Consider the following 27,810-nt stretch of genomic DNA (forward strand, 5'->3'; position numbering starts at 1 on the left):
AGACCCTGCAACACCTTTATTCCGCAGCATCAGCAGGACAGCACAGAGTGGCACCCTTCAAATACAGTGTTCTCAGCTACCCAAAAAATCTGTCCGTGAGCAAAATACGGCAACAGTCTTGTTTTATTTTTTTTTTTCTGCAATCATGGTGCTTGAGACCAAATACTCCAGCAGTCTTTTACATCTCAGGGACAGAGTTGGAGTCTGCCCAGCCACCTTCCTTGTGCCCTCCTGTCTTCAGGAAGGCAGTCTCAGCCTCTTCTCCCTTGTCTGTGTTTCATCTCTTCTGCAACAAATCTGACATGTCTAGCAGTCGCGCCCCAGGAACCTGCCTTTTTATTTCCTTTGCTCAGATATGAAGCTCATCCATAGAGATTTTACCACACCCAAATACACTTGCCCTGGCAGAAGTGCCCTGAAGGTTGCATATGCATGGTCAGGACCTCATGCTGCAGCCCTAAGGCACATTCTGGGAAATAGCTGTGCTTTGCTGCAGGTGGGAGGTTTATAGAGTGCGGAGAAGCAGCTGCTTTTCTGCCTTCAGCAACAGCAACAACCAAACATCACTTCTCTCTGCCTCTCAATGCTTCTGGGTCTTTCAAGAAATAATTAAAGGGCTGAGACAGCAACCCATATAAGTAGGAACAGGTTCCTCATTTGACCGTCATTGGGAAAATGAGTAGGGAAATTCCATAAATTAGAAAAGACTAAAAAAATATCATGCCCTCACTCCCTCCGTGCACCACACCTGGCACAATGACTGCCAGCCCCTTTGTTAACAGTACATCTTCAAAAGCCTTTCATTACCCCATCTGAAACCTCAAAAACAATGGAGGAAGTGTGGCCCAAGCTGTTGCCAGGAAGCCCTCTTGCTCTCTTGCTTTCTCGTTCTTCATACTTCCCCTTGCTCCACATCCGAAAAATCCTTGAGCGTAACCTGGGCTCTTGCACAGTGTTTCAAGCTGGTGCCACCTCCCTCAATGGGCCAGCAGCTACATGTTCTGCTCACACAAGACAAATCCAAAGCCACAAAGACAGTTCTGTCTTGTTTCCAACAAGACAGGACACAGGTGTCCTTGGGATTCTTGGCTTGATAGGTCCCACTGCCTCCCCTGTGCCACCCCTTTGCAGAGTGCACCCAGATATGGCACAGCTAGGTGGGCAGGGTGTATTTCAGCAGGGTGTAGGCAGGAACTTGTGTCCTGCTGTGATGCCAAGGTCAAGGCACGCTGCCGCTCATGTCTTTTTTTCCCCCAAACCTCATGGCATTTGAGCCATGTTTTGCAGTTATCTTGCTAGTTGTGGGGATGTCATTTCTCTGCTGCTAGGACGTGCTCTCCTGTTGACCCTACAGACTTGGTGGTGCATTTGAAGTTCTTTTGTTTGTGAAAAGGACTGCTGGTGACTTCTACAGGCTGTTCTTCACTCTCTGTTTTTTTGCTTGTCTTATCGAGCTTTTACATCTTACCTTCCTGATACTATTTTTTATTATCTTGACATGACTTCAGCTCTTTGAAGGGGCCTCTCTGTTTCAAATAACCTCTGAGCCTTTAGCCCTGCTAGCTTCTTTCTGCCTTTTGATACCAGGAGTCATGAAAGGCTACCTTAAATCTTTGCAAGCTTGCTGGACACTGCGTGACCATGTTTCTTCTTTTAGCTTCATATTTTCCAAAGTTCCTCATTTCATGCATTTCCTCTTTCTGAAACTGAACAAGTTGCAATGGACTTTTCAATATTTGTTAATTATAGGGGGTCATGGAAACAAAGAATATTGTAGCTGTCACCAGCAGGCAGCCCTGTCCTGAGAATGAGCTCAGCCTAGTCCTGCACAGAGATCAGTTCCTCATCTTCCACCCTGGCCTTGAGGCACATTCAGAAAAGTCACACGCTGATGCCTTACTTGCTGCTGCCTGGTGTAGCACACCAGCCATCAGGATGCTTTGAAGCCCAACAGCGGCACTATGATACTATACCCTGCCGCTTCCTTTTGGTTGAGAGCCAAGTTTGCAAAGGTGTACCTGTGTTGCAAGGGGGTGTGAACCCGTCCTCTACCAAAGCTGGGACACCATTGCTGGGGCCACACCTTGAAGAATGGGCTCCTGTCTGCTCCTGGAAGCCAGGGCTTGCACCCACACACACGGCTCCTCTGCATGATGCTCTCCAGGAGAAGCACCTTGTTTGCCTGTCCTCATCTAAATCTCCCCTGTGCTGTCATCCATGGACCATGCTCAGCTGCTGGTGTGCAGAGATTGGCTCTTGCCCCATGAGCATCGCAGCAATGGGAAACAGGAGTTCTGGGCAGTGAATGCTACTCATGGGCGGTGCTGCCACTTGAGTTCAGTCAGAGGAAATGTCATGGGTTTCGTTGTACTGATGGGAGCACTGAAGCAGAGAGGGAGTCAGTGAAGGGGCCAAGGAAGGAAGTCTGCATGGCAGACACAGATTTCAGTGCTGAGTTTTAGGACAGTGCTGCAACCACAGCACTGTTCTTTCTCTGTCTGAGAGGGAACCAAGCTGTACCCCAGTGTCTGGTCCTGTCTCAAAACTCCTGGTCTGTTGCCATGAGCAGAGTCATACCAACTAGAGACCTGGGAAGCAGCTCCGGTGATGGGACAGCCATGGTGCAGGGATCTAGCCTGTTCCCAGGCTATGCTGTAGCTTGGCTGGCCTGAAAGAATCATAGAATAGCTAGAGTTGGAAGTGACCTTAAAGATCATCTGGTTCCAACCCCCCTGCCATGGGCAGGAATATCCCACTAGATCAGGCTGCCCAAGGCCCCATCCAATCTGGCCTTGAACACCTCCAGGGATGGGGCAGCCACAACTTCCCTTGGCAACCTGTGCCAGTGTCTCACCGCTCTCATGGTAAAGAAATTCTTCCTAATGTCTAGTCTAAATCTGCCCCTCTCCAGTTTATACCCGTTCCCCCTCATCCTATCACCACAAGCTTTTATGAATAGCCCCTCTCCAGCTTTCCCGTAGCCTCTTCGGATACTGGAAGGTCGCTATAAGGTCTTCTCTAAACCTCTCTTCTCTAGGCTGAACAACCCCAACTCTCTGAGCCTGTCTTGGTGGGGAAGGTGCTCCAGCCCTCTGATTATCCTTGCAGCCCTCCTCTGGATGCATTCCAACTGCTCCATATCCTTCTTATGTTGAAGATTCCAGAACTGGACACAGTATTCCAGATGACGTCTCACAAGAAAGGAATACAGGGGCAGAATCCCCTCCCTTGCCTTGCTGGCCACGCTTCTTTTGATGCAGCCCAGGACACAGTTGACCTTCTGGGCTGTGAGCGCACATTGTGGGCTCATGTCGAGCTTCTTATCAACCACCACCCCCAAGTCCTTCTCTGCAGGGCTGCTCTCAATCACATCATCTCCTACCGTGTATTGAAAACAGGCATTGCCCAGACCCAAGTGCAAGACCTTATACTTGGCCTTGTTGAACCTCATGAGGTTCTCAGAGGCTCACTTCTCCAGCCTGTCCAGGTCCCTCTGGATGACATCCCATTCTTCTGGTGTGGCAACTACACCACTCAGCTTGGTGTCATCTGCAAACTTGCTGAGGATGCACTCAATCTCGCTGTAAATATCATTGGTAAAGATATTAAACTGCACTGGTCCCAGTATGGACTCCTGAGGGACACCATTTGTCACGGATCTCCATCTGGACTTTGAGCCATTGACCACTTCTCTTTGAATATGACCATCCAGCCAGTTTCTTATCCACTGTACCATCCACCCATCAAATCCGTATGTTTCAAATTTAGAGAGAAGGGTGTTCTAGGGGACCATGTCAAATGCTTTACAGAAGTCCAGATAGGTCACATCTGTTGGTTTACCTGTGTCCACTGCTGTGGTTGCCTCATCAGAGAAAGCCATCAAGTTGGTAATAGAAAGCCACTAAGTTGTTGGATGTTCAGGTGGAAAGCTGTATGTTCAGCTGTTTTGAGCATGCTTAACGCTCTCAGGAGTGAGTATGAGCTCATACATGGTTTGATGCCCCAAAACAGTGGTCAAAGAGGTGTCAGAGCCACCTGCATGCCCATTCCTAGCCTGGCAGCTCCTGCCCTATACAGCACAGCTGCTGCATGGAGCCTTGTGACATTTGGGGTTGTGGCACTGCCTGCTGCACAATGGCAGGGAGAGGGCTGGGTCTGGCTCCCAGGAAGGGCATGAGAAAAAAAGGCATTCCCTCCTCTTTTCCAATATGTGGACCTTTCCTTTGAGTCATAGAATCATAGAATCATAGAATCATAGAATAACCAGGTTGGAAAGGACCCACCAGATCACTGAGTCCAACCATTCCTAACACTCCCTAAACCATGCCCCTAAGCACTTCATCCACCCGTTCCTTAAACACCTCCAGGGAAGGTGACTTGACCACCTCCCTGAGCCGCCTGTTCCAGTGCCCAATGACTCTGTGAAATATTTTTTTCTGATATCCAGCCTGAACCTCCCCTGGTGGAGCTTGAGGCCACTCCCCCTTGTCCTGTCCTCAGTTACTTGGGAGAAGAGGCCAGCTCCCTCCTCTCCACAACCTCCTTTCAGGTAGTTGTAGAGAGTAATAAGGTCTCCCCTCAGCCTCTTTTTCTCCAGGCTAAACAACCCCAGCTCTCTCAGCCATTTCTCTTAAGACTTGTTCTCCAGCCCCCTCACCAGCTTCGTTGCTCTTCTCTGGACACGCTCCAGAGCCTCAACATCCTTCTTGTGGTGAGGGGCCCAGGACTGAACACAGTACTCAAGGTGCAATCTCACCAGTGCCGAGTACAGAGGGAGAATAACCTCGCTGGACCTGCTGGTTGCACCGTTTGTGGTACAAGCCAAGATGCCATTGGCCTTCTTGGCCACCTGGGCACACTGCTGGCTCCTGTTCAGTCGGTTGTCAACCATTACCCCCAGGTCCTTCTCCTCTGTGCAGCTCTCCAGCCACTCTTCCCCCAGTCTGTAGCACTGCATAGGGTTGTTGTGCCCCAAGTGCAGGACCCGGCATTTGACCTTGTTGAACCCCATGCCATTGGCCTCAGCCCAGCGGTCCAGCCTGTTCAGATCCCTCTGAAGAGCCTCCCTACCCTTCAGCAGATCCACACTTCCACCCAGCTTAGTGTCATCCGCAAACTTGCTGAGGGTGCACTCAATGCCTTCATCCAGGTCATTGATAAAGACATTGAACAGGGCTGGACCCAGTACCGAGCCCCGGGGAACCCCACTTGTAACTGGCCTCCAGCTGGAGTTAACTCCATTTTCCACCACTCTCTGGGCCCGGCCATCCAACCAGTTTTCAACCCAGGAGAGCGTACGCCTGTCCAGGCCAGAGGCTGACAGTTTCTGAAGCAGAATGCTGTGAGAAACTGTGTCAAAGGCTTTACTGAAGTCCAAGAAGACTCCATCCACAGCCTTTCCCTGATCCAGTAGTTGAGTCACTTTGTCATAGAAGGTGATCAGGTTAGTTTGGCAAGATCTGCCTTTTGTAAACCCCCGTTGACTGGGCCTGATCACCCAGTTCTCTTGCATGTGCTTCATGATTGCACTCTAGATCACCTGTTCCATGACTTTCCCCAGCACTGAGGTCAGACTGATAGGCCTGTAGTTCCCCAGAACCTCCCTGTAACCCTTCTTATAGACGGGCACAACATCAGCCAGCCTCCAGTCTAGTGGAACTTCCCCAATCTGCCAGGACCGCTGGAAGATGATGGAAACGGGTTTGGAAAGGACATCTGCCAGCTCCTTCAATACTCTTGGGTGGATCTCATCTGGCCCCATAGACTTGCTGGTGTCTATCTGGGCAAGCAAGTCTCTAACCGCCTCCTCTTGGATCGTGGGAGCGACACTCTGCTCCTCTAACTCCTGGGTTTGTACACAGAGGGGACAACTTTCCTTCCTATTAAAGGCTGAGGCAAAGAAGGCATTAAGTACCTCAGCCTTGTCCTAATCCCCTCTCACTGTTGTTCCTTCTGCATCCAATAGGCACTGAATATCCTCCCCAGTCCTCCTTTTCTTGTTAATGTATTTGTAGAAAGATTTTTTATTATCTTTCACAGACTTAGCCAATTTGATTTCAAGTTGGGCCTTAGCCCTCCTAATTTTTAACCTGCATGATCTCACTTCCTCCCTGTAGTCCAACCAAGATGCCTGCCCCTTCCGCCAAAGCTCATAGACATTCTTCTTCTTTTTGATGCGTCTCAAGATCTACCTACTCAACCAAACTGTCTTTTTCCCCCGCTGGCTCCTTTTCCGGAACACAGGGATGGCTTGCTCCTGAGCTGCTAGGATTTTGTTTTTGAAGAGTGCCCAGCCCTCGTGGGCTTCCTTGCCCTGGACTGTCTCCCATGGGACTTTGCCAACCAACCTTCTGAACAGTCCAAAGTCTGCCCTCTGGAAGTTTAATGTGACTGTTAAACACACATGGACACTTCGGACACACGTGGGGTCAATTCCAGCAGAGTATAAGCCCATTTCCCACCACACCAAGTCTTCCTTACTTGCTCAGCTTTTAGGGCCTTGAAAAGCTGCCATGTTAATGTAGTACCTTCTTTATTCTCTGTCAGATGCCATGCAGTCATGGTGATGTGACAGGCACACTTGTCCGCCAGGCCTGATACTGGCTGCTACCAACTCTGTTCAATGAGGCACTCTCTGCTTTCCTGTGAGTCTTGCTGCCTGGCATGGTTAGCAGTTCTCTCCTTAGGAACTGTTTATGATATTCTGGCTCAGCCATAGGGTTACGCTTCTGAAAACAGCTCTTTTGCTGTGGTTGCAAACCCCCAGGGCCTTGTGTTTACCCTTGGGCTGCCTGCGCTGACTCCATGCGCATCCCTGTCCCACCTCTCCCTGACTATCCTGCCCAAACGTGCATTCCTATCTCAGCTCTCCCAGCCTGTCCCCAAGGCAGCTTGGCAGTTTACTGGTGCTCAGGTGCTTCCTCCCTTCTCAGCTCATCCCCAAGGCAGCTTGGCAGTTTGCTGGTGCCTGGGTGCATCCTGCCTTCTCAGTCTCCCAAAGCAGCCTTTGAGGGCTGCCAGCTTTGTGTCAGCCCTGACAAGCATCCAGGGGCCATAGTGACAGCCTTCGCCCTGAGGATGAGCCCGGTGCTGATGACCTGGTCAGAGAAGGAACAAGGGGACCTGCTTCTCCAGTAACCCACACAAGACAGTGGCGTGAGATGGGCAGGACTGAGTGTGGGTCTGTCTGCCAGTCCAGGGCTGCCTCTGCCCTCTCTCTGTGCCTCAGGGCATGCAAGGTGAGAAGTGGTGCTGGGTTGGCACTGGTGCTGGGGCTGGTAGCTGCTCTGCTCTTTGCCGTAGGAGGGCAGAAGGGGTGTAGGGCTGGCCCTGGTAGGGAGCTTGATACCAAGAGGCTGGGAAGGAACTAGTTGGTGCAGTAGTGAGACCAGGGACTTCCCTTGTTTGCTAGTGAAGTGTTGCTCCATTTGGGTTTAGGGAAGTGGCCAGGAGGGGTAATGCCCACAACATGACCATCTTAGCTGCTCCCATCTCCTTTGGAGGTGTTCACAAGGCTGTGGGCCAGCACTCATCCCTCTCTCCACCATCATCCACACACCACAGCACCAGCCTTTTTGCTGCCATGTCCCAGCTGAGGAGGTGCAAAGCTCCCCATGTTGGAGGCTGCCTGAGCTGCTCTCCTCAAGACCAGGGTTAGCTCCAGTTCAGAACAGCACCTAGCAGCTCCTCTCCTACTCAGCTTGCCCCTGGTGGTACTCATGGACCTATGTCCACACCAGGTTCCTGTAGCTGCACCTCTGGGACTAGGCCACCAGTAGGGCCACCCAGTCACAGAAGCAGCCGCGCAGGCACTGCCCCATATACATTGCTGTGTTCTCACATACATCACGCCTTCCAGCCACACAGGCTTCACGCCCTGTGCCCAGTTCCTAACTGGGACCAGCTCTCTGATAACCACCAACCAGACTCTGCTGGAGCTTTGTTAGATGGCCCTAAAGAAGATTTCAGCAGGTGCAAACCCTGTCGCTGCAACCACAAATCCAGCCTTCAACACCCTGACCACCCTGCTATGTCCTCCCCACTCCTCCAGCATCCAAGGCTGCCCTAGCTGTGAGCATCCAGTGAGTTGCTAGGTGTCAGTCCCAGCAGTGGAAACAGCTGGAAATCCCCTCTCCCATCCCAGGGCTGACTCAGCACCTCATGGATCTGTTTGCCAGCAGACGGTCCCCTTCCCCATTTGGGTGAGCAGATGGGGAAAGTAGCCTGGCCCCATGGGATTTATAAACAGCCCTGATCACTGCCCCCTCAGAGAGGTTTATTAAAGCAGCCCATGGCTGCTCTGTGCCTCCCCAAGTGAGGACAAGGGCTTATGCTGCTTCATTTCTGTTTTTCCTTTTTCAACTCTTTTGAATCACTCCACCACTGCTGACTGTCCTCATGGGTGCAACAAGCTCCATTGTGGTGTCCTTGCAGGAAAAGCTAGAGACTCAAGCAGAGTTCTTTCCTCCCAGGAGCTCTTGAGGTGTGATGGGGCTCTTTGATGGGCTATTTGAGCTCATTCCTGCTGTACCTGGAGGTCCAGTGCCTTTGTGAGTCTAAGTTTAAAACTCCAGAGTCCTTCCTTGTGAGTGACCCACAGGCATTGATACTCATGGCCAGATTGTCCTAGACTCTGGGTCCTGCCCCCACAACTGATCCTTCACTGCCTCCCCTGTGCGCTGCTCAGGACTTCCTCCCACCAAAGTTCTAGTTTGGCCATGTCTATGGAACTTACTTACAAGAGCCTGAGCACCTTGGGGGAAGAATATGCCAGATTGAAATGGTGTGAATTTCTGTCTGAAACCTGCTTGGTCTCCTGCAAGCATACAAAAGGAATAAAGACAGGAATCCGGAACCATACTGCCTCCTTGAGACATACTATCATCTGATGATGTGATGTAGCAACTCCCAGCCTGAACTGACAGGTCTGATAGCTGGGGACAACCTATCTCCTTCTGAAGACCTCGTGTTGGCTGTGGTGCAGTCAGTATGAACCTTGCAATGCAGTATTCCAGCACAGGTCATTCTCAGGGATGGGCTGAAATCACAACGCTCGGTAACAGGGAGCTCAATCAGCACCTTTTTTATTAATACACATCATAAATAACGAAATAAATAAAGGCGAGACACCTTGTTCTAACAGGGAAATACAAATTAAATATGGTGCAACGTCTGCTAAGCGATGTACAAGCAGGAGGTAACCTTGCAAGACCAGGGCCCCTTGCCATGGGGAAGCCAGCCCAGGCACGATGCTGCGAGTAGCGTCAACATGGCCAAGGCACCAAATACTGGCATGGCCTTTCATTAACACTGTTTCCCACCTGACAAGCAGGTGAGGATCCCCATCATAGCAGGCATCATGAACATGGCAAGGAAAGGGTTGACTGGCATTGCCTCTACCAAGGACCTCTGGAGCCCCAGCAGCCCCTTGTGCTCATGCACAACACTGCACCCCACCCCCCACCCCCCAAACCTCCACCCCGGGCCCTGTGCAGTAAGACCAGAAGCCCCATGCCAAGGGGAGCATCACCCCATCCCCCAGCGCCCTGGCTCTCAATGGGAGCACCCCTAATCTACTTGCCAGGAGCACCGTCCCCAACTCAAAAGAGCAGGGGACCCTAGCCCAGTCAGGGACCCTGCCCTCCACCCCCTCCCCTCCAACTTCTCTTCACCGAGCATCCCAGGGCTTCCCAAGGACTGTCCCCCTGCTCAGTATGGAGGGCACAGCGCCACCTCCCAAAGCACCCATCTCCACACAGGGTGACTCTACCCATCCAAGGCCTACGTAACTCTGAACATCCACACTCCTTCCTCACAACCACACACATCTGTTTGCTCCGCATACACACACATACTCCATTCCCCCCGCCCTGGCTGTGGCAAGGCACAGCCCCAGACCTGCAGCAAGGCAAGTGTCAGGCCACTTGCCCTGTCAGGCCACGACCCAGCAGGCATTACCTGTTACATGTCAGGACAGAGCTGGTCTAGCATGGAGGAACCTCCCTTGCAGCCCCTCATCAAGCTGTAATGCAACACATCAGCCCAGCCTTGCAGAGACTTTGCCAACACATGGTGCTCCCACCCCTGTGGCTGATGACATCAGGGATGCTGAAGGCTGCAGACTGCACTGCCACCTCCCAGGAGGGGATGGCCAGAATCTTGCACCTTTCAGTGCAAAACTGAGCCAGGCAGCAGGGCAGTGCTGCCCTGGCAGGGACTGCTTGGTTTTCTGCTGTGTACGAGTCCAGGCCTACGAGTGTTGGAAATGGCACGGGGTGGAGGGGGCTCATGATCCCCAGTGTGGCTGCATGCACGGCAATGCCTGGCAATATAAGGTGCAGCTCACAGAAGAGCCCTGGGGCTGAGTTGGCCTTTGGCAGCTGCACAAGGAGGAGCAAGAAGGAACCACCTACGGTTACTGTATTCTGTAATGGCAAGAAAGGTAAGAAACTAGCAAGAAGCTGTGTCTGTTCCTCTGGCAGGATGATCTTCCCCAGAGGAGCCACTCTCAGCAGCCCATGGTACTGTGCTTGGCCTTGAAGAAACATCAATAGTCGTCATCCTCTGGATGGGTGACGTACATGATGGGCACCAGTCCCTTCTCGGAGCCGAGGCTGCACCGCAGCCAGTCACCATCCACCTTGGAGATGACTTGCAGGATGTCCCCCTTGTTGAAGCTCAGCTGTCCTGCCTCGGTGGCAATGTGATGGCAAAGAGCTTTCACCTCACTGCAGGCAGATGGAGGGAAGAAAGGGTTAGCTCACCACAGGACACTCACCCCAGTAAAGCTCAGGGTTCAATATGAGCACAGAGGAGCAAGGAAAACACTCCCTGCCTCTCTCCCCAGCCAGGCCCCCAGCTGCCCCTCACCTGCATATTGCAGGGTTGCAGCAGATGGATGCACAAACTGCATCACTGCCCTGAACTGTCCCTTGGTTTGAAAGTATAAGGGGGCCAGGCAAACTGCAACAGGCGGAGCCATGTCAATGCAACCCACGACATCCCAGCACCCGCAGGAGATCCACATGGTGCCACTCACCAGGGAGGGTGGGGAGACAGTTCCCGGGCTGGTCGCCCTGCAGGGGGGACTTCAAGTGGCTCAGGCTGAGGGGGCTCTGGCTCAGGGGCTGCTTCTCGCCACATGCTTGCCCCAACTGTCTGGGCCACCAGCTGGAACACAGACTTGTCCAAACTCAGCCAGCCAGAGGGCAACCTGCAAGAAGGAGACAGAAATAAGTAGTGGCAGAGAAGTGTACCTGGGGCAAGGAGCAGCATGGCAAGGTCATGTCTTAGAGGTCTGGCTCCAAGCACAAGGCACATTGCTTGTGCCCTGGCACGGAAGGCTCAGCGTCCTCCAAACACACCATGGCCTAGACTGGGAAGGACATTTCTAGTGACCAGAGAAGTGGTAAGGATATAGATGGAGAGGTAATGCAGGGAGGTCTTAGCTACATGGGGCAACTTCATGTCTTCTCCTCACCTGTTGTGTGTAACAAGGATGGCTCCATGTTCTGCTCTCAATATGTTTCTGGGATGGATGAGGTGACGATGGGGGCCATGAAGCAGGGCCACTGGAGAGAGGGCTTAGGAGCTAAGGCAGTGGTACATCTCAGGCAGAAAAGGAAAGCCCATGAGGTGGACTGAGCAAGGGTAGGAGCCTAAGCAAACAGTGGTATGGGTGGAATTAAGGCAGGTCAACAGGCTGGCATGGCTAGGCAGGAGTGACAGATCTCTCCGTTCACACAGCCTCTGATGTACCACCGTGGTACAGCCCAGCTGTCAGCTACTGGCCTGTCTTCCACCAGCACTGATGAAATCCCACGTTAACTAGCCCTCTCCAGCTGCAAACCATCTCTGTCCTTACCTGTTAGGCTGCTTGGGCTCTTTCTGCATCTTCCTGGACCCAAACAAGTGTCCCCACTTGATAGATTGGCTGCCCTCTGATGCACTGGTGCTGCTTTCCTCTTGGGGGGCTGCTGCTGCTGCTCCCACTCTTTGTTGAGTCCCAGTCTCCTTCTCCTTACTGTGCTTCAGCTCAGTAACCACTGAGTCTGGGGGGCTGCCCATCCAGAAGGGCCAGCTCCGTTCTTTCACTTCTTCACCAACAGGTACCTGCTGGGGCTTTTCCAAGGGCTCCTCCACAGCTTCAGGAATTGGCTTGCAGTTAGCCTTGGGCCTCTCCTCCAAGGTGCTCTCAGCAATGGGGCAAGCTTCTGCACCCTCCACCACCCCTTCGCGGGGTGGTGGTGCCTTGCGGATCTCTGCTGACCTGGGCACAGTATTCAAAACCTTCTTCTTCTCATAGCGGATAAACTTCGAGCCTTCAGCTGAGCCCTCGATGTAAATCTGAGAGCTCTGCATGAGTTGGTACCACCAGCCTGCCTGCTTGTCCTTCTTCCCCTCCCATGTGCTCTCTGGTGTCTTCCTCTGCTCTTCTTCCCTGTCACCATCTCCACATGAGGCCCCCACCCCCTTGACCCTCTCACTCACAGCTTGCTGGGGGCTGTGGCCTGGTGAGATGTCACCATCTCTGGTACCCACTTTGCATGCTTCAGGGGCAGTGCTGCAGCCATCAGGATCCTCACTGCTGCCCCGCGTCCGCATCAGCTGCAGTGTGGAGTGTGCAGAAAGCAGCAGGTCCTGCTTGACACGCAGCAGCTCCTTTTGCTGCTGCTGCTCTTTGCCCATCTGCATCAGCTGGTGCTCAAAAAGGAGGTCTAGGTTGAAGGGCAGCAGGGAGAGAGGCTGGAGCAGGAGCAGGAGCTCCTCGAAAAGAGGCTGGCACACGCTGTGAGACAGGCACAAGAAGCCCACTGGCTGGTAGTGTGCCAGGATGATATCTGTAGGGTGAGAGAGGTTAGTTAGAGGAGAGGCTCTTGCTGCCTTCTCCAAGCCACCAAGAAGTTGCCAAAGCTACGGGGAAAGAAGTTGGACACTAGTTTTTAGTCACAGCTGTGGCTGCAGTGCAAGATTCGGCACTGGTCAGGACGCATCATGTGATCTGTGAGCTTCTGGCAAACTGGACTAGGTCCTGCTTCCAGTCACGCCTGCAGCAAGGACTTGCCTGACAGACTGTCCACCAGGATGACATCTGCCACAACATACCATGGGAGTAGGGTGCAAATAAAGAGCATCAAAGTGTTGCCACACATTAAAATTCTCTTCCCTGCCTCCTGGAGGGGAACAAGTTGCTGCAGGTCTGGCCAGTACCAGTTCCCTGCAGTGAGAGGTATCAGGGACAGCTGAATACAGTCTTTTCAGGGATCTGGCTGGGCTAAACTGTGGATCTTAACACAATGTGGACTAGAATTTCTACCTGCAGCATTCATCCTTCAATTCATTTGGCCACAGCTCCAGTACCCTCTTTAGCTCTGCTGTCACATCTCACTCCCAGCAAGAGAGCTGGGAACAAGATTTGTGGCCATTTGGCCCCATTGAGATAACAAACTTACACCCCAGAGATGACTTGCACCTTATCTCCCTTGTCTTGCCTTCTGCATCGTGACAGCCCTAGCTTTTGCTCACGCTTTTGGCTTCTTAATGATGGCTTAAAACAGATGGTTTTCTTCTGCTCCAGAAAATCATGATGCTTAGTTAGTCTTGCCACACCGTTTGGTAAAAAGACAAGTCCACTCTCTTGTCTACTACACAGAGAAGCGCTGACTCCACATGCAGACCTGGGAAACGTCTGCGGTCAGCCCCAACACCTGCTAGAAGATACTGGCCTGGACTTCTTGCAGTGCGTGGGACCCTGGGCTGAGCACAGGCTGAGCCAGCAGCACTCTCAGAGAATCCAGCAAGTCAAGGGTATCTGTCTCACTGGGCACTTAGCTCTTAGCTATGCTGCTTCTATGCATCAGGCAGCTTGGTTGCAGTGCTGGGTTATCTACACACTCTAGAAATAATTCTGGTTGAAAAAACAGATACAACCAGTAAAACCTGCTTTTTGTTTGTCACGAGATTTTTCTTTCCTTTTCTTTCCATTTCCTGAAGGCTTTCAGTTAATGTGCAAATCACCAGCTGTACAAAACTCCCGGGCACTGGGCAAGGAACACAGAAATTTGGGGAGGGCTACATCAGTTCTCCGTCTGATAGACCGAGGGATCTGCATTGGAGGTGATAGCCTTGGGTATGAGCTGCAGTTGGGAGGGACACAGCTGGGCAGGCTCAAGTGGACGGAGCTGCATGGAGCTTGCACTTCCATCTGGGGCTTCCCTGGTATACTGGGACTTTGTTTTGTCCTTCAGCTCAGAGCAGAGGGGAGCAGCGTTCCCTCTGTGCTCTGCATTGTGCAGAATCTGACAGTCACTGCAGCCCACAGCCCTCAGTCTCTTACCTTCATGGTTGTAGAGGTGGTTGAACCAGAACTCCAAGGACCGGATACTGCAAGAAGGGAAAACAAGCAGAGAAAAAAAGAAAGAAAGAATGAAAACAGATTCAGTTCCTCCATACTCGCTATTCTACAAAAAGAATTGGCTGGAGAAGGGCATTTACACAGCATGAACCTGTGAACCTCAAGACCTAGCAAAAAGACAGCAGCTCACTCCCATCAGCATGTACTGACTACAGGTACCTAGACTGACATGGAGCCATGGAAGGCTCACATGGAAGAGGCAAATCATCTACTAGTGTAAGACCAATGCTGCAGGCCTTGCCAAAAAATTGCTGGTATCCCATGCCAGCAGGCAAAAGGTGGGCCACCCTGGGTGGGGAGAGCAGGGCAGAGCTTGCTTCTACTTGTACGGTTCCTCCAACATTTGGAGACCTTAAGGAATCTGTTGCCACTGCCAGATCTCTTGCTGATTACTGGAGAGGAGCAGGAGAATACCATCCTAGCAGCACTCACTCCTTTGCTGGCAAAAAGAAATTCCTTGTGGCTTTTGTTTAACACTGAGTGCATTATGCACACTCCTTATCGAATATGGAAGGGCCAGTCTTGAGTCCTGGACCAGGTCAATTTCTCCTTCAGAGTCTTGTGCCCTGAAATTCACTGCAGCTTCAAGAAGCAGTGACTTAAGCAGTGATTTCTAGGAGGAGTTTTTGCATATGATATGTCTAACCTTGTATGAACCCTGTCAGGCAGACTCTTCCCACCTCATGCTTTGGGACTGAAACAACCTGATGATGCTCTTCAGTGGGCTACAGCTACTCCTTCTCAGTCCTGGCCTAGTAGGGTAGGTTTTGATCCTTCTGGAGTTCCCTGAGGCTCATGAGTTCTTCCTTCCCTCACCTACAGCTAGGGAGTGGATTCCCACATTTTTTAAGCCTCTTCATTGCCGACTGTGCTTGCCTGCAGCCAAGGACCAGCATCTGCTGCTAGCCCTGCACAGTGATATGCAGCCAGCCCAGGGAATCTGCTTACTTGAGGAGGCCAAAGATGAACGCGTTGAATCTCATGGTGTGATTGGTGAGCTCTGTGTACTGGCTAATCTTGCTGTAGAGGCTGTGTAGCAACTTGGTAGAGGGGCCTATGGAGAGAAGAAAAATGATAAGATCAGTTGTGGTCAGCAAAGCCAAAACGGCACAACAGGAAGGAGCATCAAGGCAAAGACAGACGTTGGCTGGCTACATATGCATTGTCCTTCCACCAACCACTAAGATGAGGTCACTCTACCCCAACAGGTAGGCTCCACAAGGGAGATGGGTTATAGTCTGCTCCAGACTGCCACTCCAAAACTTTGAGAGAATTTCAATACTGCAAGAACCCGCCTCCCACACTTCAGGGACAATCATAGCCTTTTACTCAAAATCATGAATAGGATGTTGTGGTAGGTGGTTACAATTTGAGGTCTCTGTAATCACAGAGATAACCTCAGAGCTGGAGATGTGCCACAAAAAGGCTAGGAGGCTTCCCAGCCCTGGATGTAAACCCTCCATGATGCAGAAATCAGTGTGGTTCTGCCATATGTAACCTCAGAAAGGAGTTATCTTGGATGGTAGCTACTGCCATAATCCAGGGTACAGACTGGTACTAGCAGAGGGTGCAGGTGTTGCAGGCATGCTTGAGCCAAGTAATACATTTCCTTAAGATCAGGCTAAAGCACAACTCTGCCTTATACAGTAGCTGCGCAGGACTAAAGATGAAGGTATAGAAACACCTTGGAAACTTAGAAGGGAAAAGGACATTATTTGGTTGGGGGTTTTTTTTAGGTTTTTTTTTTTTTTTTCCATCGCTAGGACCTGTTACAGGAGAATTTGGAGTTTTTGGGGGAAATAACAATAAATATTTGGGCGTAATAGAGCAGTGGCTCTCCCATCTTGAAAGAGAAGGTCAAAGTGCAACCTGTTCCATGCAAGGAGACAGGTATTGTTCTGCATTCCCATCCTGGTGAGTCAACCTTCCCCAACACCTCCCAGTCACAACACAGCAGTACCACAGAGCAAGGAGCATTGCTGCACACTCTCCATACCTAGCTGGGTGGATGCCTCTACCACACTCCAGGGGATGTTCCTCCTCTGGCCAATGATCATGTCCAGGACGTAAGCCTTGAGCCCATCACTCAGAATGTCCCGGACAGCAGGGCACAGATATTTCAGGATGAGATGCCCCACGTTGGGGCTGACAGAGCTATTCCCAAGTTTGGCCTAAGAGACAACAGGTAGAGTGTTGTTAACTGTTCTACAAGGTACAGATACATGAAAACAGTCCAGCCCCAGTTCCCTACTACAGACACCCAGCACACAATACCCAGGCTATGAAGCTGCTCACCAGCTCCTTGCTTTTCCCTTTCAACCCTGCTGCCTCATACACCAGCTCTGGATTTCTCCTTGCAAGGTCTGTCCCAGACTGGGATAAGGCAACAGCTTGGGAAGAGTATATCACAGCTTGGGAAGAGAATATCCCAATTAGCAGTGACGTCTGGTTCTGCCTACAGGTATAACAAGGCTGTCCTGCTGGAGGAAGATAACAGTAGGGTATTTTTCTGCTGCTGCAGATCTTCTTGTTGCTATTTTTGAATCAGAAAGCAGAAAGCCACATAGGAACTACCAGCACCGAGGGGTTAAGGAACACTTAACTCAGTGACATGCCAAGCTATAATGCCTGGGGATTACTATAAATACACAAGGTGAAGGGAAAATGGATGGACAGAGCTCAGGTTGAGGTGAGGAAGCACGTAAGAGCACAGCATCAGCAGTGCAGGGATAAGGGCTGCTGCTCAGAATCTCTGCTGAGGGGGCCATCCAAAGCGGCGAGCCTTGCATGTCATGTTGGTGGTCCCAGGCAGTTGTGCTCAGGGCACAGATTTTACCAGCTGAGCTGGAATTATACCGGCAGGTTGGCACGGGTTCAAAAAAGGCCCTGAACTGAGTCTGAACTTCTGGGTCAGGAATAATCCTGTCAGATCCATTGAGTGCGGAAGCATCAGCGACGGGTGCTGCCTTTTGACAGGTGAATGCTCAGCCCTTGGTGCATAATGAAACCCCAGGTCAAAACCACAGTGTTGTCTGGTGTGTAAAGCAATGGAAGAATGTTGCAATTATTCCCCAAATCGACACTGCAAAAATAGGGAATTTGCAGTAAAGACTTAAAAAAGCTGTGGGAATCCCAGCATCTCCAGTTATGCTGCACAACAATCGCTGCATCAGCAACAACTACAATTAGGGACAAATTACCCTGGGCTATGAGATAAGATTGAACCGGGCTTTATTCAGCTTTCTTCTTGGGGATAGCACTCTAGGGCAGTTGTCATGTCTGAATAGTGTCACATTGTTGCCCCAGAGTCCCCTGACTGAAGCAGAGCATTCAGCATTGAGATGGGGCACCACAAACGTGCTGGGTGTCACAGGACTGCAAACACTGCTTTGTACAAACAAGACACAAGCCTGCTATGCTTCTGTATTATTCTACACATAAGAGATGAGGGGAGCACAGGCCAAAGTCAACCAGCCCCACGGGCAACACAGATGCACTCTGCAGCTAATGGGTTCATGGTAAGACCTATAGGAGATGCCCACCTGCCCCAGATGGGCAACGACTGATGCACTTTTTTATCATCACAGAGAGCTGCGACACACTGAGAGACTGAGGACACTGCACTGTGTACTGGAACCCGTGCCAGAACAGAATCATAGGACACGAGGAGGAGGGACACACAGCTCTTCAGTGTATGAGAAAAAAGGACTGGTGTACTGCATCCGACCAGATATCCAGCTGGCCTGGTGTTGTTTCTTGTATAAGAAAAAGTCAAACCAGAGCAAATATATATATATACTCGCCCTTAATACTCTTGCAGCCTCCAACTACTTTCAACTCAGAGATTACCTAAACTGGACATTATTCCTATGCATTTAGCATCCTCAATGAATTTCCCTTCCATGTGTTTTTTCTGATCTTCCCTTAAATCCATGAAATTTCAGCATCCCCAGCATCATGAAGCAAGAACTGCCACAGATTTACTATCTGCAGCATGGCGTACCATCACCTTTGGTTGGTTTGTTCTTGGTACTACCAGCTTCTTGGATACCCTGTAGTTTTTGACTGCAAAAAAAAAAATGGAGAGGCAATCCTTCTCCATCCTCTCCGTGTCATGCATGATGTCAAGAAGCCATACTGAAAGCAAGATGTACCTTCACTCCTGGATCCCTGCTCGTTCCAAAGTGAGCCACAATCAGGTCAACAGCAGTGTTGATTGCCTTCACCAGACCTACAGGGAAAGAAGAAGTCAGAGAACTGCCTAGGGGCCTTCTAGGACAGACCTTCAAGAAATAGTTCATGAAGAAGCTCGTGTCAGCACATGTGCCCTCTCTGTTAAAAACATGCAGAGCCCTCCCTGATTCCTCACCAGATCTGTCCCTGCTGGTTCCAGCACTCATGCACCAGCCTGACAGCTTGACAACCTTTAGAAGTGGCTGAAGCATAAGACACTCTGTCAATGTTCCAAAGGGACACGGAACATCACTTCCACGCACCATCCCTTGAGGGAGCAGAGACAGGGGCTGAGGCAAGGAGTGTTTTGCTGCATTGATCCTGCAGGATGGCAGGGCAGAAGCCACACATTTGGCAAGCTATGTGGTGACTTTCAACAACAAGCCAGTGGTAGGTAATCTGACATCCGCATCAGTGTGATGCAAGAAGAGAAGTGGTACAGAGGGGAAGGCTGTCATCTGGTAATCACCACCACCCAGCTGGCAAAGGCCTGGGAACGTTCCTGCACATCCCTTGCCTCTGACATGATGTTGAGGCAGCTGTCAACAATCCAGTCCCATGCTTGCCTCTAGCACGGACCTCATCACAGCCATATCTTGTCTTGCTTTGGAATCCTTTCTCCCACTCTTTTAAATAAACAGTTTACCATGTAGGACCCTACAGTCCTTTTACCTAAATTACAAAATCTCAGGCTAGCACTTCTGCAACACCACACAGATTCACAAAGCCTGCCTTTGTATGCTGAGATGGGGGTGCCAGCATGTCCTGCCTTAGGGTCTTACTCCTGTGCCTGTGTACTCTCTCAGCACTTTCTCATGGATTTAAGATCCTTTCCAACCATAATTCTTGGGGCAAGAATCTCAAATATATTCCATGGCCCATGCAGAGAATACAAAAACCTGTCATGGAAACAGCCATTAGTCCAGGGTGACAGGCAGCTATGACACTACAGTAGAGGAGGGCAAGGAAAGGAACTACTATGTCTGCAGAGGTGGCATGAGTTGGAGAGAAGCATTGTTTGCCTTACGCTGTCCTATGCCACACTCTTGTCCACAAGAGATGCACATACTCACCCTTTTTTTGCAGCAAGTCGATGGAGATGGACTCTGTGTTGCCATCTGGAGAGAGGCAGAACTCAGCAGGAGGTTTCTCTGCTAGTGAGAAGTAGTCAGGGAAGAAATCAGTGTAGGTAAGCTGGAGTTGCCTCATAGACTGTCCTGCAGTGCCAAGACAAGGGGAAGAAGGATCAGCTCCAAGCCCTTATACCAAAGCCTCTCCCTTATAACAATTTGCTTTGCCCATATTTGCTTTTCCCAGATGTAACCTGCACCATCAGGAGTCTTCACACCAGCCCATCCAAGACGAGGACAGCAAGGCTACAGGCTTGTTACTCTCCCAGCAATGGTCTGCAACGTGAGCCTGTACAGCTCAACCCCACAGTCTACCCAACACCTTGCTCCAACTTGATGGGGACCCATGGGCACTGGAAGATACTCTGGGTGGGTCACTCTCATGGGTTGGTGCCAAGGAAAACTTCACTTGAGGCTGCTGCATGGATAGCCCCAGCAAGAGGAATCAAAAGCAGAGCACAGAGAGAAGCCCTACTTGTCATGTACAGGCATACAACAGCTATGTGTCCTCTGCCTGTCCCTAGGAATGGTCTATATTTTCAAGGAGTGACTTCCACAGTAGGTCTCTCATGTGTTCAATTTCCATGTGGTTGATTCCCAGCTCTGTTACACTAAGCATCTTTCCATGGAGGAGGGATGAAGAAACTGTTAGGGTTGTCAGAGTGATGTGTAGAGCTCTCGGAAATTCTCTCCAAGACTTGGGGCTGGCCAAGAATGCTCTCCTTCCCACACACAAATCCCTGTGTTCCTCCTGGAGGACTTCCAAAGCAGCCTGCCCCTCTCAGCCCTTCCTGCACAGATTTTGGAGAACAGGGAAGACATTAAGGGCAGAGCATAGAGTAGACAGAGCCCCGTGGAGCCCTACAGTGTTGCCAGGTACACCATGAGAGCTACAGCCCAACAGCTAGCACACTGCCAGGGTTAGGGCGGATGGGTGGACACCATTCAGCACAGACATGAGATCTTTAAGGACTACAACTCTTGAACAAGACATGAACTACAAGATGGGCACAATCCAGGAGCACTTGCTGAGATCTGAGCAAGCTCTTAGGCCATTCACTTTCCCCTTCAAACCAGCCCACAGCCCAACCTGACTTCTCTCAGCTTGTGGAGAAGAAGGGAGGCTCCACACAGACTGCACCTATCAGAGAGGCAATTTTAACTCATCTCTGGTACCCCTTGGCCTCCTTCAGCAGATGCACCATCTCCCCTTCTCAGAACAGGCAGAGCAGTGATGAGGCCAGGCTGAACCTAAGCCCCAAGGGATACTGAATCCTGAGCCCCAAAGTTACCACCTGAGACCCCCCACAGCAGAAAGGTGATGCGCACCGTTCAGCTTGCAGTGGAAATGGCTGGTGTTGAGAGTGCCAGGGAGCTCAAAGATGGGGTTCCCCCGATTCAGTCGAGGCTCTTGCTGTCTCCTGTCTAGGCTGCCTGCTAAGCTGGGCAGCCCCGAAATGCGGTCCAGACCCAGTGGGTTCCTTCGCCTGTACTCACGCCACTTCAGTGCTTGTGGGGAGAGATGGTTCGCTAGAATGCCACAGGCAGTGAGCACCAGATGAGAGGACATGAGCAGACAGGAGGATGCGGAGGGGGAAAAAGGGAGTGAGAAGATGAGAAAGAGGAAGGACGGAGAAAGAGAGACAGCACATTAGTTAAAAGTCCAGCAGCATTTCAGGACATTAGCACACATACATGGAGGGAGGCAGAGGCCACAGCCTGTCAGAGTGGGACAGGAATCTTGGTGGCCTCACGGCTGCAGGCATAGAGGGAGCAGGTTTGGGGTGCAAGCACCAGGCGTGGGGTGCTTTAAGATCAGCAGCCCCATGCTGCCCTCTCTGGGGACAGAGTGTAGGAGTCAGGACTGGAAGGACATGCTCTTTGCACAGGACTTTCTTTTGCAGGCAGAGTATTGACATGAGCTGCTGAGTGCTGTAGCATCCAGATGCAATTTTGCCCAGGGCTGTGTCTATAAGAGGGTGGTAGTATAGGGAGCAGCCACAGCCATAGGGAGCTGGAGGTGTTCCATATTAGCATATCCTGGAGGATGGGTACCTACCATTAAGGGGCCGTATTCCCACGCTGCCCAGGGAACCAGAGCTGCTGGTCTCACTGCCACTTCTCCAATGGGAATCTGCATGTCCTACCACTCTGCTCACAGGCATCCCACCCAGTGAGAGGGGTGGGAGGGACCCACTGTGGAGACGGTACTCGGAGAGTGGTGGACTTGGCTCCAGGGGTGCCTCCTTCTTGGGAACTGGCTTGGGTTTCTCCTTTTGCCTCAGGGCATCAGCTTTGGTGGTCTGGGAGGGCTGGATGGCACTGACAGCAGGGGAAGACCTTGTGGGAAGCAGGTTGGCAGAGATGGGGCAGGACCTGCTCCTGGGGGGCTGGGTCTCTCCAGCCCTCTCTGTGGTGGGTGAGGAAGAGGAGTCCACGCTTTGAAAGAAAGGCACGTTGCATCGCACAGGAGAGTAACTCCCCAGAGGGGATGGCCGGGTTGTCTCAGGGCCAGGCTTCTTAATGTATCCCTCATTGCGGGAGGCAGCTCCATCCACTGAGCGTCGGGTCAGGTGCGTGCTGTGGGCTTGGCTCCCCACCACCGCTGACTGTTCTGCTGAGGTGGCTGAGGCTAATGACTGGGAGCTGGAGATCTGCTGGCTGGCAGGCCGGTTGCTAGACAAGCTGTAGAGCTGAGAAAGGCTGGAGGCAAAATGGCTGTGCAGAGCACGAGCCTTGGGTGGCTTGCTGAAATGGTGCTGGAAAACAAAGGGCTGGATGGGCAGAGTGGTGGGACGCTGGTCCTTGCTGTAGCGTACCACAGGCTTGCTGTCTGTGCCACCACCTTCGGGAGAGAGAAAGGGGGACAGAGGGTGAGGGTGTGCACAGCGACCGACATCAGCAACCTGGCAGATCGCAAGCAAAAAGGAATGTGCTCTCAGCCGTGGGAGAAAGAAGAAGAACTACAAGCCAGTGATGCTCACAGGGTGGTTCAAGTCTGAACCAGTTACACACATCATGAACTAACAAGGTGAAGACATGTGGCCTCAAATGCAGAATTTCCAGCTGTTGACAGCTGTCCGCATGTGTAGGGCACTGCACTGAGGGCTTCTCTCTCCTGGTACAGTCACCAGCTTATCAGCTCTTCCCCATCTCTTTCACCCAGGACAGCACAAGGCATGGCCCCTAGCGCCTGCCCTCAACCCACCTCCACCCAGGCGGTGCCACAAAGATGTGGACCAACGCATTGTGGTACAGCAAGAATTCTTATCCTGAAGGACTTTACCCTCCCACATGTACTGAGAACTCACCCACTGAGCACAAGCATTGCAAGAAATAGCACCGAAGCTCTGCAACCCACATCATGCTCAGTGCTGTTGGAAAGGCTGCTTGCTTCCCCTTTGCTCCTCCTCCTGTCTCTTCTTCCTTTTGAGCACACAGCTTCCTTCCTTCTCCTGTCTATACCAGATCCAGGTAGGACATTCCCAATCAAATCAGGACCAGAGCAGAATTAGAAGAGCTTCCAACCCGGGAAAAGGCAGGCCTGCTCCAACAAATAACCAACAGGGATGTCCTAAGGGAGTAGACTGGGCTCATCTTCTATGTGTACCTGCAGCTCCTGCTGGGACTGCAATATCCTCAGGGACACAGCTGAAAAATGACACCATGTGCACACAGTGCACAACATACACAGCACTGGTGCACACGAGGCTGACTGGGACTCACCAGCCACTCCACACCTCAGTGCAGCGTGCCACCTTCTGCCTTGTCTCCCCCTCGACTCCTTCAGCCACCACAAATCTTGGGATAAAGGACCCATCCCAAACACTTCCTCCGGGGTTTCCCAGTCTTCTTTCCCTAGCTAGTCCTTAGCAGGGCTGTCTTTCTCTTATCTCTTTTCAGTTCCTCTAGGCTTGAATGCTGCTCTCAGATGGTGTGGGGTAGCTCTGCTTCTATCTCCAGCCACAGGCAGGTATTTTCTGCACAGCACCAGTGCCTGCCTTGCTGTCACAGTGCAGAGGAAGGGACTGCAGCAGGGACTGCAGGAATTACTGGGATATACTGTCCTGAGAGCTCTTGTCTGCTCTCTCCTCCCCAATCCGCTCTTGCTCCTTCCAAGCCCTCCCTCTGCAAACCAAGAGGGCTGCACCCACGCTGCCTGCTCACAGCAGAGAGCTTTCCCTGCCATCCTGTACCAAGTGCAGATTCAACGCTCAAGAAACAAATAGAACAATACACAAAAACCTCTTGCTCCGAAGGTCAAAATCTCTCCCACATCACACTCGCTGCAATGCGTGACATGTTCTTCCTATCTCCTGATAGAAACCTTCAGGGCATTAAATGGAGACAGTCTGGTCCTACTATCCACTCCACAGCACTCTGGTCAGAGCCTCACTTTAGACACATGCTTGCCTGTGAAGCAGGTATAAGAGCTGTCTAGAGTAGAGATAGAGGTCTCCTGTCACACTGGAGAAATGGCCATAACCCTGATGGGGCTCTCACACAGCTTCCTCACCAGGACAGGTAAAAGCAACATCAGGGTGGAAAGCATATCACGTATTACAGGCTTTCCAACAGAGGAATCTGGGACAATTTCCAACAGAGGAACCTTTGCTGCAATCCAATGCACTGTGGAGGATATGCCCAGGATATTCCAGCAGAGACATGCAGCTCCTCCAACCTCTGCAAGACTCATGCTGTGAGCCTTGGCAGCGATTATGTGAGCTCCCTGTCCCTGCATTGAGAGGAGATTGCTGGCTATGCCACCTCCCTCTCAACCTCTGCCCCATGTAGGTCCAAAGAAGAAAGGCTAAGGAGGGCTATGAAGATGATCAGGGGGCTGGAGCGCCTCTGGTGTGATGACAGGCTTGAGAGAATTAGGATTGTTCAGCCTGAAGAAGAGAAGGCTCCAGGGGGACCTCATAGCAGCCTTCCAGTACCTAAACGGGGCCTTAAAAGAAAGATGGGGAGGGACTTGTTACAAGGGCATGGAGTGACTGGACAAGCGGAATTGGTTTTAAATTGGAAGGGGGAAGACTTAGATTAGACATTAGGAAGAAATTCTTCACAATGACAGTGCTGAGGATGTGACACAGGTTGCCCAGGGAAGCTTTGGATACCCCATCACTGGAGGTGTGCAAGGCCAGGTTGGATGGGGCCTTGGGCAGCCTGGTCTGGTGGGACATGTCCCTGTCCATGGCAATGGGGTTGGAATGAGATGATCTTTAAGGTCCCTTCTAACCCAAACCATTCTATGATTCTATGATTTTTTAAAACTCCTCAATTTTTCCTTTCCCTTTGTCTGCTGGGAATGTGACTCCACTGAGCATTTCAAGTCTCTCTCTAGAAGCCAAAGACATGCAATTCTCACGGACTGGGGGAGTACAATGTCTGGGAAGGCAGACAGTTCTCCAGCCTGCACAGACCCTAAGTGCTAATGCCACGTCCTCCCTTATGTGACAGGAGAGATTTGCACAAAACCTCAAGAGGCTTTAGAAATACGAGGAGAAGACACTTGCACTGATCTGGGTCTGAAGTAAGCACAACAGGGCTTCGCTCCAGGCAGTGGCAGACAGGAAACCAACTGCACAAGCACTGGTCTCCCATTGCCATCCCAGCTCCTTTGCTGTTTCCCTCATGTCCCAAAAATCATCCTTTCTTTTTACTTCTTCATTCTGCCTAGTTTTGTTCCTTACCGTCTGCTTGGGCTCTAACATCTCTTTGTCCGTGGCCACTGGCAGAGCCACCCGAGAAGCTGGCATCTGCCTCCGTCAGCAGCGAGACAGAGGCTTGCTCACCTGCCCCATGCCCACTGGGGACCTTCTCACTGGCGACTGAGTCTTTGGTGGAACACAAAGCCTGGTTATCCCCAAAAGTGTGATTTAAACAGAAGCCTTCGCAGCTCCGGTTCAGGCCATGGATGAAGGGCATGGGTGGAAGACTCTGGCTCCGTCGAGCTCTTTCTTCAAGAAAGGCTGGGCAATCCCGCTGTGTCTCAGGGATAGGAGAGAACTCCAAGGAAGAATCACCACTGGACCGGTGTGGCGGGGAGGTGCCATTCTTTTTCCTGCCTTTAGCCAGTTCAGCAAAAGATGTCACTCGCTTCGGTGGAGAACTCTGTATTGGTATTGCTGGACTCTCACTCAGCTTGACTGGACAGCTCACCATGCGCTCCAAAGAGCCCAGCCTGCTGCTGGGACTCCTGTCCAGGTTCTGATCATAACTCCTGGAGCGTTGCCGGCTTGTGTTGAGGTTAGGTGGTGACACATTCACATAGACCTGACCCTCAATCATGTTCTGGCCGGCTTCTCCCTTTGCCTCCTCTTCACTGCACTCCACATTGCTTTCCTCTTGTCTCAGGTCAGGCCTTCTAAATAGATAGTATTCAGTCGGCTGGGCTGGACTACCTTTGGTATGGTCTTCTGAGCAGCTAGTTATGGAAGATCCTGCCGGGCTGGGGGATGACTGGGAAGACAAGTCACACGTGACTAACTTATAATAATTCTGAGTAGCCACAACGAGCCGTGCTTGGCTCTGGAAGCAGGCAGTGAGATCTGAGCTCTCCGAAGTGCAAGGGTCACAGTGGAGGTGGTAGGAGTTGCAATTAGCATCAAGGACAGGTGAAGAGGAGTGCTGGCACCCACACTCCTTCTCTGAACTCTCTGGGTGATGCGACTCACAAGACATCTTGGATTCAGTGGGTGATGAATGCAAATCCAGGTAAAAAGCTCCTGTGTCTGAGTGGCTGCAGAAGGAAGAGTCACAGGACAGGTTGGCTGAATTCAGGTTAGATCGAGACTGGCCATTCATTTTGTTGTAGAGAGTGCTGAAGTTCACCAGCACCCCATCAGAGCTGTTGCAGGACGAGTCACTGATGTAGCCCATCTGCTGGTCAATCACTTCAGATTGACTTGATGAACTGTAGCAGCGACAGTGTTGGAGTTCTGAGCTGGAACAGCTGCATGTCCGGCTGTGCAGGGCATCCTGATTCCTCAGTGGTTCACCGGTATTCTGGTTCCACTCCTGGTCACCACCGTCAAAGGAGAAGCTGGAGGAGCTGCCGTGATGGCAGCTGCATTCATCCAGCTCCATGCGTTCTGACACCTGGTGGCATCTGTTTGCATTGTTCCTCTTCTGGACGTCGTCACTGCTGATTTTGTCTTCTTGCCCATCTACCACTCCAAAACGGCTGGCCATGTTCCAGGATTTCACAATGTTGTTGGAGTCGTGGAGGTGGAAAGGGGGCAAGGCCAGCTCGTGCAGATGAAAGGGAGGTTTGCTAGCCACAAGTGAGTTGTGAAGGTGGAAAGATTTTTGACCCAAGTCATCCCCAAAAACAGTGAGGTCTTCACCCTCACTCAGGAGGAAGGGATTGTGTCGCTTACTGACACTAGGGACAATCAAATCCCTCGCTTTGCCTTCTTTGTTGTCTGAGGCCTCTACTGAGGTTTCAGAGGCCTGCAGAAAGCTGCTGTACACCAAGGAGTCAGTCTGTGAAAGGTCTCTGTCTGGAAGGGCAGAGGTCCGTGTAATGCTGAGCTCTGGCTGGCAGAAGGGGTTGGTCCTTTTGCTCACGGTGCAGCACTGTCTATCAGGGACCTGGCAATGCACCAGGGGAATGTGATGGACAATCAGAGTCTCACCAGTCAGTTTGGGTGGACTATCCATGGTGAGGAATGCTCTTCAGGACATCAGTTAAGCTGGTACTACCCATGGACAGGTATGGCTGCACATGAGAGGCAGGGTAGACACTTCTCATGGGGAAATTCAGACACCTAGAGAGAGACAAAAACACAAAGGAAGTCACCTCTCAGGAAAGGCAGTGACTATTTAAAGCATCCTTGGTTTGGCTGAAGACCTCATGACTGGTCCTTGTCAGCACAGGTACATGAGCACAAGGTTCTGTGCTGTCCTTCCAGGAAGGGGTCACAATAGAAGATAAACATGTCCTCCTCTCTGCAGACTCCTGGGACAACACATCTGCTTCCAACTGACTCCTCTCAAACTTATCCGAAGTGAGTAACTGATTTCACT

The 27,810-nt window shown here is 51.4% G+C and overlaps 1 protein-coding gene across 7 annotated transcripts in view; it reads right to left on the minus strand.

The window, feature by feature from the left end:
* Positions 1-9,527: 9,527 nt before the first annotated feature.
* The window catches only part of RUSC2 (RUN and SH3 domain containing 2), a 63,362-nt gene continuing 45,079 nt past the window's right edge, over positions 9,528-27,810 (minus strand). For 5 of the 7 annotated variants that reach the window (XM_054054299.1, XM_054054296.1, XM_054054297.1 and 2 more), the window contains 11 exons: positions 25,473-27,551; positions 21,836-22,621; positions 21,106-21,306; positions 19,720-19,863; positions 18,568-18,644; positions 16,410-16,584; positions 15,362-15,467; positions 14,336-14,382; positions 11,864-12,839; positions 11,039-11,212; positions 9,528-10,727 (listed from right to left, as the gene is read on the minus strand). In XM_054054299.1, coding sequence (XP_053910274.1) covers positions 10,547-10,727; positions 11,039-11,212; positions 11,864-12,839; positions 14,336-14,382; positions 15,362-15,467; positions 16,410-16,584; positions 18,568-18,644; positions 19,720-19,863; positions 21,106-21,306; positions 21,836-22,621; positions 25,473-27,444 — 4,839 coding nt within the window. In that variant the 5' untranslated portion in view covers positions 27,445-27,551 and the 3' untranslated portion in view covers positions 9,528-10,546. The remainder of the gene's footprint in view (positions 10,728-11,038; positions 11,213-11,863; positions 12,840-14,335; positions 14,383-15,361; positions 15,468-16,409; positions 16,585-18,567; positions 18,645-19,719; positions 19,864-21,105; positions 21,307-21,835; positions 22,622-25,472; positions 27,552-27,810) is intronic. The other 2 variants (XM_054054300.1, XM_054054302.1) reach the window with 2 other exon arrangements.

This window comes from Cuculus canorus, chromosome Z (genome assembly GCF_017976375.1).
Source record: "Cuculus canorus isolate bCucCan1 chromosome Z, bCucCan1.pri, whole genome shotgun sequence".
NCBI lineage: Eukaryota > Metazoa > Chordata > Aves > Cuculiformes > Cuculidae > Cuculus > Cuculus canorus.